We start from the raw sequence: 20,370 nt of genomic DNA on the forward strand, positions 1-20,370 counted from the left end.
CAACGGATCTTTGCCTTTACTGACCCTCCCGAAAATCGAGGCGCCGGGGCCCTGGATAATGATGTCTTGGTCTCCTCGTTTCTCGCACCGTCTCAGTCGGTCCTCCTTATAAATAGGCGCGACCTAGGTCTTTTTCATTTCCTCCGGTCGTCTTCTTCCTCGCACTCCCTCTTCCGCGGCTCGAGCTCCGCCGCCGCCACCGTCGGAAACCTCGTCTTCACCGACTCAGGCCGCTGCATCACCCTGCTTTTTGACCAGAGAACAACGGCAACCCTCCGCAGTTCTTCCACATCGGTGAGTTCTCTTTCCCCCCTTTCTCAGATCTGCATTAGTACTGTCTTGAGTTCGTCGATGTTCATCGTCGCCCGACACAACCTCCATTAGTTCTTACCTCTAATACCTTGTTCAGATCGTAAAAACCACATAGAACCGCTGCGGAGGATGTTGTGTGCTTATTCTATATGAAAACAGATCTCATTTCTTTGTTTTGGAAGCCCTCCTTGAGTATATGAACTTCCCTGTACTGTTTTAGGTCTAGAAATTTTCCCTTTCAAGAGCATCGTTTGATACAAAATAATAATTGCAATTGTGTCTGTTGACTCTGTTTCAACCATAGTAGTCCGTGTAACCGGTTTAAGATAATACCGGCTGTCAGCACCGCTTGCCTCTGGCGACTTAAGAAAACCTTAATCATCTTTAATACCTGCAGCTGTTAAACATTATCACATAGTTACCTGTATGTCATTAGGCCCCTTCTTAAGCTGCCATCCTAAATAACCCAATAATGTTTATTCTCCGGGTTATAATAAACCGGAAAATTTCCTTTATCTTGTTGTAGGCTTCAATTTATCCAATGGCACCCAAAGCTGTTAAACCTCCGGTTACCTGCAACTGGGTCCCATCCATTGTTACAGAGAGCAAACTGTCCGAGTTTGTAAAGTCTGGCCATCTGCCCAAGAAGGATGTCATGTCTTATCATGCTCCTGACCCGTCTGAAGAGAAACCTCAACCCAAGGAAGGGGAGGTGATCATTTTTACCGATCACATGAGCCGGGGATTTGCTCCTCCCGGTTCAAAATTCTTTAGAGACGTTTTGCACTTCTTTGACTTAAGACCTCAAGACATCGGGCCCAATTCCGTGTCATATATCTGCAACTTCCAAGTTTTCTTTGAGGTCTACCTTGGAGAAGAACCCAGCCTACTTTTGTTCAGGGAATTGTTCTATTTGAACCGGCAGAATGAGCGGGCCAACGGGCCCAGTCTGGAGCTTGGTGGCATATCGATTCAAAGGCGGAGAGACTGCCTGTTCCCTTATGCTGAATTGCCGAGTCATCCAAAGGACTGGAACCAGACATGGTTCTACTGCCAAGATACTTCTCCGGCTGGTGAAAACCCGCTGCCCGGCTTCCGTGCATTGCGCCTTGAACCTACTCACCCGCTGCCGGATAAGTTGACTGCTATTGAACGTCTGCCACTCACCCCCAAGATCAAGAAGATTAAAGCTCTTTTAGGGAACGGCTTAGATGACATTGACCTGGTCCGAGTCTGGGTTGCTTGGAGAATAATTCCGTTAAGCCGCCGCCCCGGCTTAATGTGTAATTATTCAGGCGAGAAAGATGACCCTCAGCGTCATAGTCCTGACGACTTACCAGATGACGTAGTGGAAGCTACAACTCAGTCTTTGTTGAAAGAGGGCATAGTGAATAGTAACGCTTTCGGCTTACTACCTTTTTGCAAGAAGAACCCGGCCCCTGCAGTAAGTTTCCAGCCGTCGGGTTATTTTTTATCATGTTATACTGTATTCTTACGCATAACCCTTTATAACCTTTTACAGGCAAATGATAACTTCTGGAAAATCCAATATGATCATGAGGCGGCCAAGAAAGCCAGGGCGGCCAAGAGAGCCGAAAGGAAAACCGCCAAGCCCACCACTTCAAGGAAAAGGAAGCCAAGCGCTTCTGAGCTGTTTCAGCTTGATGATTCTGATGATAATGAGGAAGAGGTAAATTTTTAATTTCCCTTTCTCCTTTATCACTACCTTACTGATACTAACCTTCTTTCAGGAAGACACGGGCAACAGCCAACCCGTCGAGGAAGAGGTAACTATAATCTCCTCCGACCCCGAGCTTCGGCCGCGTCAGAAAATTCGAAGAGTAACCCGGAAAGTAAGATTTTCACACCCTTTGTCTTACCAAGATCCTGACTTTCTTTTGAAGCAACAGCAATTTGAAAATCGGAGGCAGACCCGGACCAGCAAGGATGCAGAGCTATCCTCCGGCTTGCCTAACACAGCCCAGAAGCGTCGGACTGAGGTTATCTCCAACTTATACCCTTTTTTACCTTTGGCGGGTCTAATCCATCAACCTCTCAATTCCTCTGACTCCAATTACCAGGATACCTCTCCTTCATCCGACGAGTCCATGCAATCAAACATGCCGGCTTTTAAGATTGCCCCTGGGTAATATCAATTTATTCACCTTATGTTTTTCTTTCTTCATGTTTCTTTACTTATTTCTCTGCTTTGCCCATAGCGTGCAGGTTAAGCCCAGGAAGAAAACCAAGAAGGATAAACTGGCCCAAACCCCTGTGGTGACTGAACCGGAACAGGGTATAGCTGCTCCCGACTCTTCCACACATCAACCGCCGCCTGAGCCGGCTCAAGACATTGCAACACCAACTTCTGACCCGCCTGCTGAAGATATTCTTGATGGTTCTGTTAACCCGGAGGCACCTAGCCCAGTCAAAACGGCTGACCCAGAAGTGGAATTTCTCAAGGCTCAATTCGTTGAGTCGGCCAGGCCCACCGTCCTTGCCAAATGCTCGGCTAAAGAGGAGTTGCTAGAATGCCGTAAGGCCAAGATGGATATCACTGACTATACTCATTTGAGTATTGGAGAGATCGTCTCAGGCTATATCAACCAGGTGCAAAGGAGCCGTGACCTGGAAATTGACATGGTGAAGCAAATACAGTAAAAATCTGAGGTATGACTTATGCTTCCTTACTTTCAATCATACTTACTGTACCAGCCCCCAAGTCTATTGCTTATGAATAAATATGCTGTAGACTTAGAAAAATTGTTAGAGCTGCTTGCCCGGCTTAAAGAAAAATATTTAAACCGGATGTAACACAATACCTTTAACTTGCGATACACATTATCCCCCAAGTGTCAAGTATCTTTCCTTGCAAAGTATTTGGGACTTAATATCCAGGACCGGCTTAATAATTTAGAAAGCTTCGGTATACATTAGCCCCCAAGTGTCAAGTATCTTTGCTTGCAAAGTGCTTGGGACTTAATATTATTTACCGTAATCTTGACTACTATCCGGTGCAATACATGCCACCATAAGTCAATTTGAATCGGAGATTGCTGACCTGAAGAACCGCCTGGCAGCCCAGGAGATTGAAATTCAAAAAGCTAACTCCAAATTTGTATTCAGCGTCTCTGAACAAGAGAAGCTGAAGAAAAATTTTGAGTCGGAGAAGAAAATTTGGACTGACGAAAAGGCCGGACTGGTGACCCGGGCCGAGACAGCAGAGGCGTCGTTGGCAAATGCAACAGCCGAACTGACCGGCTTACAACGCCAGATATCTCGGATGGTCTTAGCGATCTTTGGTAAGTTATCTTAAGCAAGCCTTAAATATTGTAAATATTCCTTCAATTGTTACCTGGGGTTTACCTTATACTTACCAATACAGGCCCCAGGAGCACAAACCTCAAGCAGAATATGCTGATCAAATTGAAGGCGGTGTATACTCTAGTAGAGCAACTGTACATCGGGTCACAACGTGCCTTGGCCGTTGTAGCCTTATCAAATGATGTGCCCCACCTCTTGCAAGATGTGTTACAACGGCTTGCTGTACTTCCTCAGTGGATTCAAGAGTTGAGACGGGCCCAAGCAAGAGCCGGAGCAATAGCCGCTTTGAGTCCGGCCAAAGCCTGGTTACCAGAGCTATACCCGGCCGACATCGCTCTTGGGTATCCAAGTTTAAAGGAGGATGGCACTCCATTTGATGAAAAGGATTTCACCACCTACGTGAGGGATATATGCCCTATGGCCACTCAAATTGGAAATGACACTGACCTCGCCAAGTATTAGCTGGGTTATGACAAGGAGAATCGGAGAATCCCCACACCGCATTACGACGATGTCAGCTTGATCCCTCCAATCCGTAAGCACACCTTTGCCCCTGAAGTCGACCCAACCGGTTTAATAGATGATGAAGCCGAGTTTGAGGCCTTGAGTGGCATTGACTGGGCCTCATCATCCTTCCAGGACAAAGCAGCCGGCGGAGAGGCGGAGAAGGATAACCCGGAGGCTTCAAGTCAACCCCAAGAGTAGATTGCCAGGCGCCACCTGCTTATGTCATTGTAGAAAAACTCGGGGAGTCTTGTAACAGAGTAGAAAATACTTTGAGTTTTGCTATGCCTTTGCGCATGCTTATGGCCCTTAATACTTGCATAAGCCGCCGTCACTATGCACTTTGTAGTTTATATGAATCTGTTATGTCCTTTGCAGAAATGTCTTGCACTGCCCTGTGATGCTTACGACTGCTTTTCCGGCTTATATAAGCCAACCCCTGAGGGTAAGTTTAACTCCTGAAAATTGGCAAATAAAAGTTCACCTGGTACTTAACAACCTGATGTAACCAATTTTAATCCTGGAGGATTGCAATGTACTCCATTGTATTTTCAAGAGGGTCGCAAGATATTCAATGTTGATACTTGTAAAATATGATGAACAAAAGGGTTTCTGATTCGAATACGATCAGTGAACCGTTCCAAAGGGGTCGAGCTAAGATTCGGATACGATCTGTTAGCCCCCAGTGGCTGTGGCGATGCCGATCAAGTGGGTATCGACAGCTATGTTCTCTTTGGTTCGAATACGACCTATGTTTGAATAGGAAGCCCCCAAGTGACCATAAGAGTTGTTTAATGACGCTGATTCGAATACGATCGACATCAGACCCAAAGGGGTTAAGCTATGATTCAAATATGATCAAGAAGCCCCCAAGTGGGTTTGGCAGTATGCCGATCAAGTGGGTATCGACAGCTATGTTCTCTTTGGTTCGAATACGACCTATGTTTGAACAGGAAGCCCCCAATTGATCACGGCTAGATTCAGATATGATCATAAGCCGGACCAAAGGAAAGCCGGATTCAGATATGATCCGCTTCTCCTTAGTTATCTCCACCACCTGACAAAGAAAACACATAAACCATTTTTGGGAGTGGAAAAAAGGACAGAGGTCCTGCTTTATTGCTTTATGTAATATACATAATGTAAATATATACACATTAGAGCCGATGGCTCAAGTATAATAAGGCCGAAGATGAACGATATTCCACGGCCGACGGGTCTCCTCCTCCGACTTACGTGAGTCTTTGTGCTCCCGAACGTCGATAAGGTAGCATGATCCGTTGTTCAGATTCTTGGTGACCACAAAGGGTCCTTCCCAAGGAGGGGATAGCTTGTGCATGTCAGATTGATCCTGGATGAGTCGGAGCACTAAGTCGCCTTCCTGAAAGGTTCTGGACCTAACCCGGCGGCTGTGGTAGCGGCGCAGGTCTTGCTGCTAAATCGCTAAGCGGGCTATTGCCAAGTCTCGCTCTTCATCCAACAGGTCAAGTGCGTCTTGCCGAGCTTTTTCGTTGTCTTCCTCAACATAAGCCGCCACATGGGGTGAGTCATGACGGATGTCACTTGGCAAGACCGCCTCTGCTCCATACACCATAAAGAAAGGCATGTAACCCGTAGATCTGTTAGGTGTAGTATTGATGCTCCAAAGTACAGAAGGTAACTCATCCACCCAACAACCCGGCGTCCGCTGCAAGGGGACCAAGAGCCGGGGCTTGATACCCCTCAAGATTTCTTGATTAGCTCGTTCTGCTTGACCATTGGATTGAGGGTGAGCCACAGCTGAAACGTCAAGCCGGATATGCTCTCGTTGACAGAACTCTTCCATAGCTCCTTTGGAGAGGTTAGTGCCATTATCAGTTATGATGCTGTGTGGAAAACCAAAGCGAAAAATCACCTTTTTCATAAACTGGACCGCCGTGGCTGCATCACACTTACTGACTGGCTCGACCTCCACCCACTTTGTGAACTTGTCAACCGCCACCAAGAGGCGCGTCTTTTTATCCTTAGACCTATTGAAAGGCCCGACCATATCAAGCCCCCAGACTGCAAACGGCCAAGTAATTGGAATCATCCTCAATTCTTGAGCCGGCACATGGGCTCGTCGTGAGAATTTCTGACATCCGTCACATTTACTGACCAGGTCTTCTACATCAGCATGAGTCGTCAGCCAATAAAACCCATGACGAAAAGCTTTGGCCACAAGAGATTTTGAGCCGGCGTGATGCACACAATCGCCTTCATGAATCTCACGAAGGATCTCCTGACCCTCTGTAGGTGACACGCAACATTGAAACGCTCCAGTGACGCTGCAATGATGTAACTCGCCATTGACAATTGTCATGGACTTGGACCGCCGGGCGATTTGTCTTGCCAAGGTCTCATCTTCAGGCAACTCTCCCCGGGTCATGTAAGCCAAATAAGGCACTGTCCAATCCGGGATAACGTGGAGAGCCGCCACCAGCTATGCCTCTGGGTCTGGTATTGTCAGATCTTCCTCTGTAGGTAACTTAACAGAAGGATTATGCAAAACATCAAGAAAGGTGTTAGGCGGCACCGGCTTACGCTGAGATCCCAGCCGGCTTAAGGCATCAGCCGCCTCATTCTTCCTTCGATCAATGTGTTCCACCACATAACCCTTGAAATGTCCAGCCACAACATCAACTTCACGACGGTAAGCCGCCATAAGGGGATCTTTAGAGTCCCACTTGCCTGACACCTGTTGAGCCACAAGGTCTGAGTCTCCCAAGCATCTTACCCGGCTCAAGTTCATCTCTTTGGCCATCCGGAGACCATGGAGTAGGGCCTCGTACTCAGCTACATTGTTAGTACAAGGAAACATAAGCCGGAGCACATAACTAAATTTTTCACTTCGAGGGGAAGTTAACACGACTCCAGCCCCCGAGCCTTCCAACTGTCTGGACCCATCAAAGTGAATAGTCCAATAAGTGTTATCGGGCTTCTCCTCAGGTGCATGTAGCTCTGTCCAGTCGTTGATGAAATCCACCAAAGCTTGAGATTTAAAGGCAGTGCGTGGTATGTACTTCAGACCATGAGGCCCGAGCTCGATGGCCCACTTGGCGACTCGTCCTGTAGCCTCTCTGTTTTGAATAATGTCTCCCAAGGGGGCAGAACTTACCACAGTGATAGGGTGACCTTGGAAGTATTGCTTCAGCTTCCGGCTTGCCATGAACAGCCCGTAAACAAGTTTCTGCCAATGAGGATATCTTTGTTTTGACTCGATGAGTACCTCACTAACATAATAAACCGGCCGTTGAACCGGATGTTCCTTACCAGCCTCCTTGCGCTCTACCACAATTGCCACACTGACGGCTCGTGAATTAGCAGCCACATATAACAGCAAAGGCTCTTTGTCAATGGGAGCTGCAAGAACTGGCGGCTTAGATAACTGCCTCTTCAAATCCTCAAAAGCAGCATTATCAGCATTATTCCAGACAAAGGTGTCTGCCTTCTTCATCAGTTGGTACAGCGGTAGGGCCTTCTCACCTAACCGGCTTATGAACCGGCTTAAAGCGGCAACACGACCCGCCAGTCGTTGGACATCATTGATACATGCCGGTTTAGCCAAAGAAGTGATTGCCTTAATCTTCTCCGGATTAGCCTCGATGCCCCTGTTTGAGACCAAGAATCCCAAAAGCTTGCCTGCAGGCACACCAAATACACACTTCTCCGGGTTAAGCATCATTTTGTAAACCTGGAGATTGTCGAAGGTTTCTTTGAGATCAGATATCAAGGTTTCCGCCTCTCTGGATTTCACCACTATGTCATCCACATAAGCATGAACATTGCGCCCAATCTGATCGTGGAGACAATTCTGTACACACCGTTGATAAGTCGCCTGGGCACTCTTGAGCCCAAAAGGCATAGACACATAGCAGAAGGCTCCAAACGGAGTGATGAAAGCCGTCTTCTCCTGGTCCTTAACTGCCATCTTGATCTGATGATAACTAGAGTAAGCATCCAAAAAGCTCAAACGCGCACAACCCGCCGTAGCATCAATGATTTGATCAATATGGGGGAGAGCCAAAGGATCAGCCGGACAAGCCTTATTTAAGTCCGTGTAATCCACACACATCCGCCAGGTGCCGTTTATCTTGAGCACGAGCACCGGGTTAGCCAACCACTCCGGGTGAAAAACTTCGACAATGAACCCAGCCGCCAAGAGCCGGGCGACCTCTTCTCCTATAGCTTTTCGTCGTTCCTCATTGAATCGCCGCAGAAACTGCCTGACCGGCTTATACTTCGGATAAATATTAAGAATGTGCTCAGCGAGTCCTCTCGGTACACACGGCATGTCAGAAGGCTTCCATGCAAAGATGTCCCGGTTCTCACGGATGAACTCGATGAGCGCGCTTTCCTATTTAGGATCCAAGTTGGCACTGATGCCGATTTGCTTAGACGAATCGCCCGGAGTAAAATCAACAAGCTTAGTCTCTGCAGCCGATTTAAACTTCATGGCCGGGTCATGCTCCGTAGTCGGCTTCTTGAGGGAGGTCATATCCGCCGGGTCAACGTTATCTTGATAAAATTTGAGCTCCTCTGCTGCACAGACAGACTCGGCATAAGCCGCATCGCCTTCTTCGCATTCCAGGGCCACCTTTCGGCCTCCATGCACAGTGATGGTACCCTTGTAACCCGGCATCTTGAGTTGTAAATAAACATAACACGGCCGCGCCATGAACTTGGCATAAGCCGTCCGCCCGAACAAAGCGTGATATGGACTCTTGCTTTTTACCACTTCAAAAGTTAACTTTTCCGCCCTAGAATCCTGCTCGTCTCCAAAGGCCACCTCTAGCTCAATCTTACCCACAGGATACGCCGACTTACCAGGCACCACTCCATGGAAGACGGTGTTGGAAGTCTTTAAATTCTTGTCAGTTAAGCCCATGCGCCGAAAGGTCTCGTAATAGAGGATGTTGATGCTGCTACCTCCATCCATGAGCACCTTAGTAAATTTATAACCACCAACCTGCGGTGCCACTACCAAGGCCAGTTGACCCGGATTATCAACCCGGGGAGGGTGATCCTCCCTGCTCCAGACAATAGGTTGTTCCGACCACCTCAAGTAACGAGGGACTGCCGACTCAACAGAATTCACCGCCCTCCTATGAACTTTCTGATCACGTTTACACAAACTTGTGGTGAACACGTGATACTGCCCACTGTTTAGCTGTTTTGGATGGCTCTGATAACCCAACTGCTGCTGCTGCTGACCTCCTTGACCAGACTGCTGTTGATTATAACCACCCTGGCTTCCCTGAAAACCGGATCCTGAACCGCCGCCCGGGCCATGAAAGCCGCCAGCTCCTGAGCCGCCGCCTGGGCCTTGATTGCCATCAAACGTATTAGAATTCTTGAAAGCCTTCATGATTGCGCAATCCTTCCATAAATGAGTCACTGGTCGTTCCCGGGTGCCGTGTTTCGGGCAGGGCTCATTGAGTAGTTGCTCAAGAGACGGACCTGACCCGCCAAACCGAGGGGGTGGCTTTCCTTTGCGCTTCTGATTGTTACCCTGTGCATTGGCCACAAATTCCGGGTTACCGTCCGCCTTATGCTTATTGCCTCCTTGACTCGCCGGGTTATGCTGCTGACCCTTTCCATTACCGTTCTTCTTTCCCTTCCCTGTCTTTTCCTCGTCAGACGCGGGATCCTTGGTACTATCAGAATCGGCATACTTGACTAAAGCCACCATCAGCGTCCTCATATCGTTGCAATCACGCTTAAGGCGCCCCAGTTTCTGTCTCAGGCTCAAAGCGGCAATTCTTCTCCAGCATGAGAACTGCTGAGCCGGCATCCATCTTGTCAGACGAATGTATTATATCTTTGAGCCGGCGCACCCAATGAGTCGTAGATTCACCTTCCTCCTGCTTACAATTTGTCAGGTCCACAATCGACATAGACTGCTTGCAAGTGTCCTTGAAGTTCTGGATGAAACGGGCCTTTAGCTCCGCCCATGAACTAATGGAATTGGGTGGCAAACCCTTTAACCAAGAATGGGCCATTCCGTCCAACATCATGGTGAAGTATTTAGCCATCGCTTCATCACTAACCTCCAGCAGCTCCATGGCCATCTCGTAACTTTCAATCCACGCCCCAGGCTGTAAATTGACCGTATAATTCGGCACCTTTAGAGGTCCCTTGAAATCCTTGGGCAGACGTACATTACGTAGAGCCGGTACCAGACAAGGAACTCCTCCGGTTCTAGTAGCAACACCCGCCTCAATAGAAGTCGTCGGGTAAGCCGGTGAGTCCTATTGGGCTGCTAGCTGAGTCGCTAGCTGAGCCGCCCGCTCGTCCTCCTGACGTATCCGATCCTGAACCGGGTTATACCCGCCGGGCTGGTTCTGGCGCTGAGCGCTATTTGACAAGGCCTCTGACTCCATGTGTCTACTGTAACTCGGGCTCCGGTTTTGACGAGGCGGAGCTAACCAGGGCGGAGGAGTTGAGTGATTCCTATCCCGGCTATAGGAGTAGGTCTCTTGCTGAGCCAGGGCTGTTTGGACAAGTTCCCTGATCCTCCGGGTTTCCACCGCTGTCGGATCATCACCATCTACTGGGAGAGCCGCCAAACGTGTTGATGCTGTGATTAAGATCTCCATGGGGTTGGAGAAGTGACCCTGTGGTATTGGTACGTAATGGGGCGGTGCCATATTGCCGTGAAGAGGCGCCGTCACCGGAGGCTGGACTGGGCCTCCTGCTCCGGATGTCATAAACTGATTTGCACCTGGCGGGTTACTTGGGCCGGCCCCGGGTGTAGCAAAGAGATTCCGAGGATCATAAATCTGAGGTAAACGGGATTGAGTTTTCTGATGTCTCCTCCTCACTACCTCATTAGATGCGTTCAAGCTCAACGTGAGCTGAAAGGCGTCTGCCTGAAGTTGCTGCGCCCGTACGTCCAAAGCCGCCCGCTCTGTGGCTAATCTAGTATCTTCAGCTGCTAAGGTTTCCTTGGCTCGGGCGATCTCATCGCGAACCTGTGCCACCTCTGCCTCATGCTCAGATTGGTTCGCAGGGACGACTGTAGCAGTTAACAAGGCCGTAAGTTTATCCATGAGATCCATCAGTACCTGAGCCGGTGAGCGCACAGGGCCTCCTGCCCCGGCTGCTCCTAACCCGGACGTTATCGCTGCTGAGGCCGTAGAATTTTGGCCGGGTTGAGTACCAGCCGTGAAGACTCCTGCCCAGTTTGGCGACTCTGAGGGGTCCGGAACAGTGCTGCCATCGGAACAGCCCCCAAGCACACCATCTTGAACTTGATACAGCGAATCTGTTGAGCCGGCGGACGAATCACCATCAGAGAGGACGCCCGCTCACCATCACCTTCAGATCCTTCAGAAAGTTCACCTCCGTGGATGCAACCCCCAAAGGCACGCTTCACGACAGGTTGAGCTCGGGCGGGTTTCGCATGCTGAGCCGTCTCGACGAGGTGGGTGCAGCTGTCCGGCTCAGGGCCCGGCTCACCAATCCGGCCGATGAAGACGTGAATTCCGCCAAAGGGGACCCGGTACCCGTACTCAATTGAGCCGGCGTCGGGGCCCCAGCCTCCGTCGTCGATGTAGATCTTGCCGCGACGACTCTTGGTCATCCGGCCAACTGCGTATCCCTTGAGCCCTTCGAAGCTGCCCTTCAAGAACTCAAATCCACCATGCACTGGCCCCACGGTGGGTGCCAACTGTCGTGGAATTGTCATGGCAGATGTCCTTTTGGAAGGACTTAATCGTGGAGCCATCGCAACTAGGAAGCTTAAAGGGGTTAATCGGGACAAGAACACGTGAGGTTTATACTAGTTCAGCCCCTTACGGTGAAGGAAGGCCTACGTCTAGTTGGGTTGGAATTGCTTGAGGTTTTGATGACCAGGGAGCGAGATACGCTATGCCTGGCTCTCGATCAGTTGTTTCTCCCCCTAAGCCGCTGGCGGGTCGTCCCCTTATATACACGGGTTGACGCCCTGCGGCCTACAGAGTCCCGGACGGCTCATAAACAGTGTCCGGCTCGGCAACTAGTTACTTCTACCTTACAGTACAAGTTATACCATCATGGTGGTTTATCTTTCCGGGCCTCAGAGTCGCCTGTGGGCCTTTAAGCCTTTTAGTGAACCGCCATCTTCATGCCTTGGTCTTGGGCTTCTTATGAACCTCTATTTGCGTAACCCGGCCCCTCCTGGATGGCCTACACAAATAGTCATATCCCCAACAAAGAAGATTCAAATATTATTCATAGATAGACTTGATCATAAACCCACAATTCATCGGTCTCAACAAACACACCTCAAAAATAAGATTACATCGAATAGTTCTCCACAAGAGAGGGGGAGAACATTGTATTGAGATCCAAAAAAGAGAGAAGAAGCCATCTAGCTACTAACTATGCACCCGTAGGTCTGAGGTAAACTACTCACACTTCATCGGAGAGGCTATGGTGTTGATGTAGAAGCCCTCCGTGATAGATGCCCCCTCCGGTGGAGCTCCGGAACAGGCCCCAAGATGGGATCTCGTGGATACAGAAAGTTGCGGCGGTGGAATTAGGGTTTTGGTTCCGTATCTGATTGTTTGGGGTACGTAGGTATATATAGGAGGAAGGAGTACGTCGGTGGATCAACAGGGGGCCCATGAGGGTGGAGGGCGCGCCCCCCTACCTCATGGCCTCCTCTTTTGTGTCTTGACGTAGGGTCCAAGTCTCCCGGGTCTTGTTTGTTGAGAAAATCACGTTCCTGAAGGTTTCATTCCGTTTGGACTCCGTTTTATATTCCTTTTCTTCGAAACCCTAAAACAGGCAAAAAACAACAATGCTGGGCTGGGCCTCCGGTTAATAGGTTAGTCCCAAAAATAATATAAACGTGGATAATAAATCCCTATAATGTCCAAAACAGTAGATAATATAGCATGGAGCAATCAAAAATTATAGATATGTTGGAGACGTATCAAGCATCCCCAAGCTTAATTCCTGCTCGTCCTCGAGTAGGTAAATGATAAAAACAGAATTTTTGATGCGGAGTGCTACTTGGCATAATTTTAATGTAATTCTTCTTAATTGTGGTATGAATATTCAGATCCGAAAGATTCAAGACAAATGTTTAATATTGACATAAAATAATAATACTTCAAGCATACTAACAAAGCAATTATGTCTTCTCAAAATAACATGGCCAAAGAAAGTTATCCCTACAAAATCATATAGTCTGGCCATGCTCCATCTTCACCACACAAAATATTTAAATCATGCACAACCCCGATGACAAGCCAAGCAATTGTTTCATACTTTTGACATTCTCAAAACTTTTTCAATTTTCACGCAATACATGAGCGTGAGCCATGGATATAGCACTATAGGTGGAATAGAATGGTGGTTGTGGAGAAGACAAAAAGGGAGAAGATTGTCTCACATCAACTAGGCGTATCAATGGGCTATGGAGATGCCCATCAATAGATATCAATGTGAGTGAGTAGGGATTGCCATGCAACGGATGCACTAGAGCTGTAAGTATATGAAAGCTCAAAAAGAAACTAAGTGGGTGTGCATCCAACTTGCTTGCTCACGAAGACCTAGGGCATTTTGAGGAAGCCCATCATTGGAATATACAAGCCAAGTTCTATAATGAAAAATTCCCACTAGTATATGAAAGTGATAACATGAGGGACTCTCTACTATGAATATCATGGTGCTACTTTGAAGCACAAGTGTGGTAAAAGGATAGTAATATTGTCCCTTCTCTATTTTTCTCTCATTTATTTTTCTTTTTTTATTTGGGCCTTTTCCATTTTTTATGGCCTCTTTTCTTTCTCTTTTTTTTCGGCCGGAGTCTCATCCCAACTTGTGGGGGAATCATAGTCTCCATCATCCTTTCCTCACTAGGACAATGCTCTAATAATGATGATCATCACACTTTTATTTTTCTTACAACTCAATAATTACAACTCGATACTTAGAACAAGATATGACTCTATATGAATGCCTCCGGCGGTGTACTGGGATATGCAATGATGCATGAGTGACACGTATGAAAGAATTATGAATGGTCGCTTTGCCACAAATACGATGTCAACTACATGATCATGCTAAGCAATATGACAATGATGGAGTGTGTCATAATAAACGGAATGGTGGAAAGTTGCATGGAAATATATCTCGGAATGGCTATGGAAATGCCATAATAGGTAGGTATGGTGGCTGTTTTGAGGAAGGTATATGGTGGGTGTATGATATCGGCAAAAGGTGCGCGGTATTAGAGATGCTAGCAAAGTTGGAAGGGTGAGAGTGCATATAATCCATGTACTCAACATTAGTCATAAAGAACTCATATACTTATTGCAAAAATCTACAAGTTATCAAAGCAAAGTATTACACGCATGCTCCTAGGGGGATAGATTGGTAGGAAAAGACCATCGCTCGTCCCCGACCGCCACTCATAAGAAGACAATCAAAAAATAAATCATGCTCCGACTTCATCACATAACGGTTCACCATACGTGCATGCTGCGGGAATCACAAAATTTAACACAAGTATTTCTCAAATTCACAACTACTCAACTAGCACAACTTTAATATCACCATCTTCATATCTCAAAACAATTATCAAGCATCAAACTTCTCATAGTATTCAACACACTCATAAGAAAGTTTTATTATTAATCTTGTATACCAAGCATATTAAGACTTTAAGAAAATTACCATGCTATTTAAGACTCTCAAAATAATCTAAGTGAAGCATGAGAGATCAATAGTTTCTATAAAACAGATCCACCACCGTGCTCTAAAAGATATAAGTGAAGTAGTAGAGCAAAACTACATAACTCAAAAGATATAAGCGAAGCACATAGAGTATTCTAACAAATTCCAAATCATGTATGGCTCTCTCAAAAGGTGTATACAGCAAGGATGATTCTGATAACCTAACAAATAAAGACTCAAATCATACAAGACGCTCCAAGCAAAACACATATCATGTGGTGAATAAAAATATAGCTTCAAGTAAAGTTACCGATAGAAATAGACGAAAGAGGGGATGCCTTCCGGGCATCCCCAAGCTTTGGCTTTTAGTTGTCCTTAGATTATTTTGAGGGTGCCATGGGCATCCCCAAGCTTATGCTCTTGCCACTCCTTGTTCCATAATCCATCAAATCTTTACTCAAAACTTGAAAACTTCACAACACAAAACTTAAAGTAGAAAATCTCATGAGCTCCGTTAGCGAAAGAAAATAAAAAAACCACTTCAAGGTACTGTAATGAACTCATTATTTATTTATATTGGTGTTATACATACTGTATTACAACTTCTCTATGGTTTATAAGCTATTTTACCAGCCATAGATTCATCAAAATAAGCAAGCAACACACGAAAAACAGAATCTGTCAAAAACAGAACAGTCTGTAGTAATCTGTAGCTAGCGCAAGATATGGAACTCCAAAAATTATAAAATAAATTTCTGGACGTGAGGAATTTATATATTAATCATCTGCAAAACTAATTAACTAAATATCACTCTCCAAATAAAAGTGGCAGCAGTTCTTGTGAGCGCTAAAGTTTCTGTTTTTTTACAGCAAGTGTAACAAGACTTTCCCCAAGTCTTCCCAACGGTTCTACTTGGCACAAACACTAATTAAACACAAAAAACACAACCAAAACAGAGGCTAGGTAAAGTATTTATTACTAAACAGGAGCAAACATCAAGGAATAAAAATAAAATTGGGTTGCCTCCCAACAAGCGCTATCGTTTAACGCCCCTAGCTAGGCATAACAAGCAAGAATAGATCTAGGCATTGCCATAATAGTAAGATAGATTATTAAAACTCATTTCATATTATCTACGTTCGTCAGCAAGTTTTCTTTGAGGTAAGCAAAAGTAATCGAAAGGGCTAAATTTAATAGGACAAAAGTCCCCAAGATCAACCTTGGGAGGTATAGGTTCCTCCTTTGGTCCTTCATATTGCACAACCAATTCATCATTATAAGCATTCTTTTGACAGAACTTTGTGAGCCTATTCAATAGAATATCCTAGTTCATTATTTCGAATAGCCAAATCATAATTAAGTTCAGAAATTCTATCAACTAAAACATTGGTAGGAACCCTTTTTCTAAGATTTTCATTGAAAGCAACATAGTCTAGAGATTGAAAACGCATTATTTCTTCTTGATCAAAGAGGATAGCCTCTATGGGAGGACGGCAAGCGTCCACCCCATAATGTGCAAAGATTTCTTTGGCCTCTTTTATTATGAATCTAAACTCATGTGCCAAAAAGATAGTAGCGCCACGCTTAACAGAAGAATGCTCGATATTAGAAAATTCCAGGAAAATCCTTTGAATGCAAGGATGCATGTGCATGAATTGTCTTTCAAGTTCAACTACAAGCATGGCAATAGCGTCCGCAAGACTACTAGTTCTATGAAGGATAGAACTACCCATAGAAGGTAAAGCACTGGCACAAGTAAAGAAATCTTGAATAACTCCTTTTCCAATAATATTACCACTACCAACACGGAACTTTTTTGTATGTAAGATGAGTGGTTCTTTAGCAGGTGCATCAGAATTTTTCATGATATTATTATCGACAATAGTTTCCCCAATTTTAGACATAGAGGCAGAAGGTAAAGGACTAGCCATAACGACAAGCAAGCAAACTAACACAAACAAACAAGTGGGCAAAAAGAGGTGAATAGAGAAAGAGGGGGAGGATAAAGAGAGAGAGGGCGAATAAAATGGCAAGCGTGAAGTGGGGGAGAGGAAAATGAGAGGCAAATGGAAAATAATGTAATGTGGGAGATAAGGGTATGTGATGGTTACTTGGTATGTTGACTTTTGCGTAGACCTCCCTGGCAACGGCGCCAGAAATCCTTCTTGCTACCTCTTGAGCACTGCGTTGGTTTTCCCCGAAGAGGAAGGGATGATGCAGCAAAGTAGCGTAAGTATTTCCCTCAGTTTTTGAGAACCAAGGTATCAATCCAGTAGGAGGCTACACGCAAGTCCCTCGTAGCTGCACAAAACAAATAAATCCTTGCAACCAACGCGAATAGGGGTTGTCAATCCCTACACAGCCACTTATGAGAGTGAGATCTGATAGATATGATAAGATAATATTTTTGTATTTTTGTGATAAGGATGCAAAGTAAAATAAAGGCAAAGTAAAAAATAAAAGGAAATAATTAAGTAGTAGGATATTAGTATGATGAAGATAGACCCGGGGGTCATAGGTTTCACTAGTGGCTTCTCTCGAGAGCATAAGTATTCTACGGTGGGTGAACAAATTACTGTTGAGCAATTGACAGAATTGAGCATAGTTATGAGAATATCTAGGTATGATCATGTATATAGGCATCACGTCCGAGACAAGTAGACCGACTCTTGCCTGCATCTACTACTATTACTCCACTCATCGACCGCTATCCAACATGCATCTAGAGTATTAAGTTAAAAACAGAGTAACACCTTAAGCAAGATGACATGATGTAGAGGTATAGACTCATGCAATATGATGAAAACCCCATCTTGTTATCCTCGATGGCAACAATACAATACGTGCCTTACTGCCCCTACTATCACTAGGAAATGACACTACAAGATTGAACCCAAAGCTAAGCACTTCTCCCATTGCAAGAAAGATCAATCTAGTAGGCCAAACCAAACTGATAATTCGAAGAGACTTTCAAAGATAACCAATCATACATAAAAGAATTCAGAGAAGATGCAAATATTATTCATAGATAGACTTGATCATAAACCCACAATTCATCGGTCTCAACAAACACACCACAAAGAGAAGATTACATCGAATAGTTCTCCACAAGAGAGGGGGAGAACATTGTATTGAGATCCAAAAGGAGAGAAGAAGCCATCTAGCTACTAACTATGGACCCTTAGGTCTGAGGTAAACTACTCACACTTCATCGAAGAGGCTATGGTGTTGATGTAGAAGCCCTCCGTGATCGATGCCCCCTCCGGCGGAGCTCCCGAACAGGCCACGTTCCCGAAGGTTTCATTCCGTTTGGACTCCGTTTGATATTCCTTTTCTTCGAAACCCTAAAACAGGCAAAAACATCAATTCTAGGCTGGGCCTCTGGTTAATAGGTTAGTCCCCAAAATAATATAAAAGTGGATAATAAAGCCCAATAATGTCCAAAACAGTAGATAATATAGCATGGAGATATCAAAAATTGTAGATACGTTGGAGACGTATCATGCCTCTACTTGACTAGCTCGTTAATCAAAGATGGTTAAGTTTCCTAGCCATAGACATATGTTGTCCTTTGATGAACTAGATCACATCATTAGAGAATGATGTGATGGACAAGAACCATCCATTAGCTTAGCATAATGATCGTTTAGTTTTTCTGGTATTGCTTTCTTCATGACTTATACATGTTCCTCATACTATGAGATTATGCAACTCCCGAATACCGAAGGAACACCTTGTGTGCTATCAAACGTCACAATGTACCTAGGTGATTATAAATATGCTCTACAGGTGTCTCTGATGGTGTTTTTGAGTTGGCATAGATCGAGATTAGGATTTGTCACTCCGTGTAGCAGAGAGGTATCTCTGGGCCCTCTCGATAATGCACATCACTATGAGCCTTGCAAGCAATGTGACTAATGAGTTAGTCATGGGATGATGCATTATGGAATGAGTAAAGAGACTTTCCGGTGACGATATCAAACTAGGTATGATGATACTGACGATCGAATCTTGGGCAAGTAACATACCGATGACAAAGGGAACAACGTATGTTGTTATGCGGTTTGACCGATAAGGATCTTCATAGAATATGTAGTAACCAATATGAGCATACAGGTTCCGCTATTAGTTATTGACCGGAGATGTGTCTCGGTCATGTCTACATAGTTCTTGAACCCGTAGGGTCCGCACGCTTAACATTCGATGACGATTTCTATTATGAGTTTCGTGTTTTGATGAACCGAAGTTTGTTCAGAGTCCCGTATGAGATCACGGACATGACGAAGAGTCTCGAAATGGTCGAGACATAAAGATTCATATATTGTAAGGTTACATTCGGACACCGTAATGGTTCAGGTCGTTTTAGATAAGTTTCAGAGTACCAGGGGTTACCGGACCCCCCCCCGAAAGTTAATGGGCCAACATGGGCCTTAGTGGAGAAGAGAGAGGCCCGGCCAGAGGTGGCGCGTGCCCCCCTTTCCCAGTCCGAATTGGACAAGGGGAGGGGCGGCGCCCCCCTCCTTCCTTCTCTCCTCTTCTTCCTTTCCTTCTTCTCCTACTTGGAATAGGAAAAAGGAGGGGGGACCAAATCCGAATTTGACCGGGAGTCCAAATAGGACTCCCCCATGGAGCGCTCCCATAGGGCGGGCCACCTCTCCTCCCCTTTATATACATGGGAGGGGGCACCCCAAAGAAACACCAAGTCTACTCTTAGCCGTGTGCCGTGCCCCCATCCACAGTTACACACCTCGGTCATATCGTCATAGACTCATAGTGCTTAGGCAAAGCCTTGCGCCAGTAACTTCATCATCACCTCATCACGCCATCGTGCTGATGGAACTCTCCCTCGCTATCAACTGGATCAAGAGATCGAGGGACGTCGTCGAGCTGAACGTGTGCTGAACGTGGAGGTGCCATACATTCGGTGCTTTGATCGGTTGGATCGCGAAGACGTTCGACTACATCAACCGCGTTACTAAACACTTCCGCTTTTGGTCTACGAGGGTACATGGACACACTCTCCCCTCTCATTGCTATGCATCTCCTAGATAGATCTTGTGTGATCGTAGGAATTTTTTTGAAATACCGCGTTCCCCAACAGTGGCATCAGAGCCAGGTCTATGCGTAGATGTTATATGCATGAGTAGAACACAAAGAGTTGTGGGAGATAATAGTCATACTGCTTACCAGCAATGTCTTACTTTGATTGGGCTGTATTGTTGGATGAAGCGGCCCGGACCAAAATTACATGACCGCGTTCATGCGACTGGTTCTACCGAAGTGCTTCACACACAGGTGGCTAGCGGGTGTCTGTTTCTCCAGCTTTAGTTGAATCCAGTTTGACTACGCCCGGTCCTTGTTGAAGGTTAAAACAGCACACTTGATGAAAAATCGTTGTGTTTTTGATGCGTAGGTAAGGACGGTAGAGGACGTCTAACTTGTTTTTGCAGGGCATGTTGTGATGTGATATGGTCAAGACGTGATGATATAAATTCTTGTATGAGATGATCATGTTTTGTAACAGTTATCGGCAACTGGCAGGA

General features: G+C 45.9%; 1 protein-coding gene across 1 annotated transcript; it reads left to right on the forward strand.

Moving 5' to 3' along the window:
• Positions 1–624: 624 nt before the first annotated feature.
• On the forward strand, positions 625–2,462 carry LOC147960731 (uncharacterized). Its single transcript, XM_087537010.1, has 2 exons — positions 625–2,002; positions 2,064–2,462. Exons 1-2 carry the CDS (start codon positions 854–856, stop codon positions 2,460–2,462), a joined length of 1,548 nt encoding a protein of 515 aa, XP_087393136.1. The 5' UTR covers positions 625–853.
• Positions 2,463–20,370: the final 17,908 nt, after the last annotated feature.

This window comes from Triticum urartu, chromosome 7A (assembly GCF_056163025.1).
Source record: "Triticum urartu cultivar PI428250 chromosome 7A, HENAU_Tu73, whole genome shotgun sequence".
Lineage (NCBI taxonomy): Eukaryota > Viridiplantae > Streptophyta > Magnoliopsida > Poales > Poaceae > Triticum > Triticum urartu.

Coding starts and splice junctions, on each gene's coding strand:
- LOC147960731 (XM_087537010.1), top strand. CDS start 854: ATGGCACCCAAAGCTGTTAAACCTCCGGTTACCTGCAACTGGGTCCCA. Junction 2,003..2,063: donor CTGATGATAATGAGGAAGAG/GTAAATTTTTAA, acceptor ACCTTCTTTCAG/GAAGACACGGGCAACAGCCA.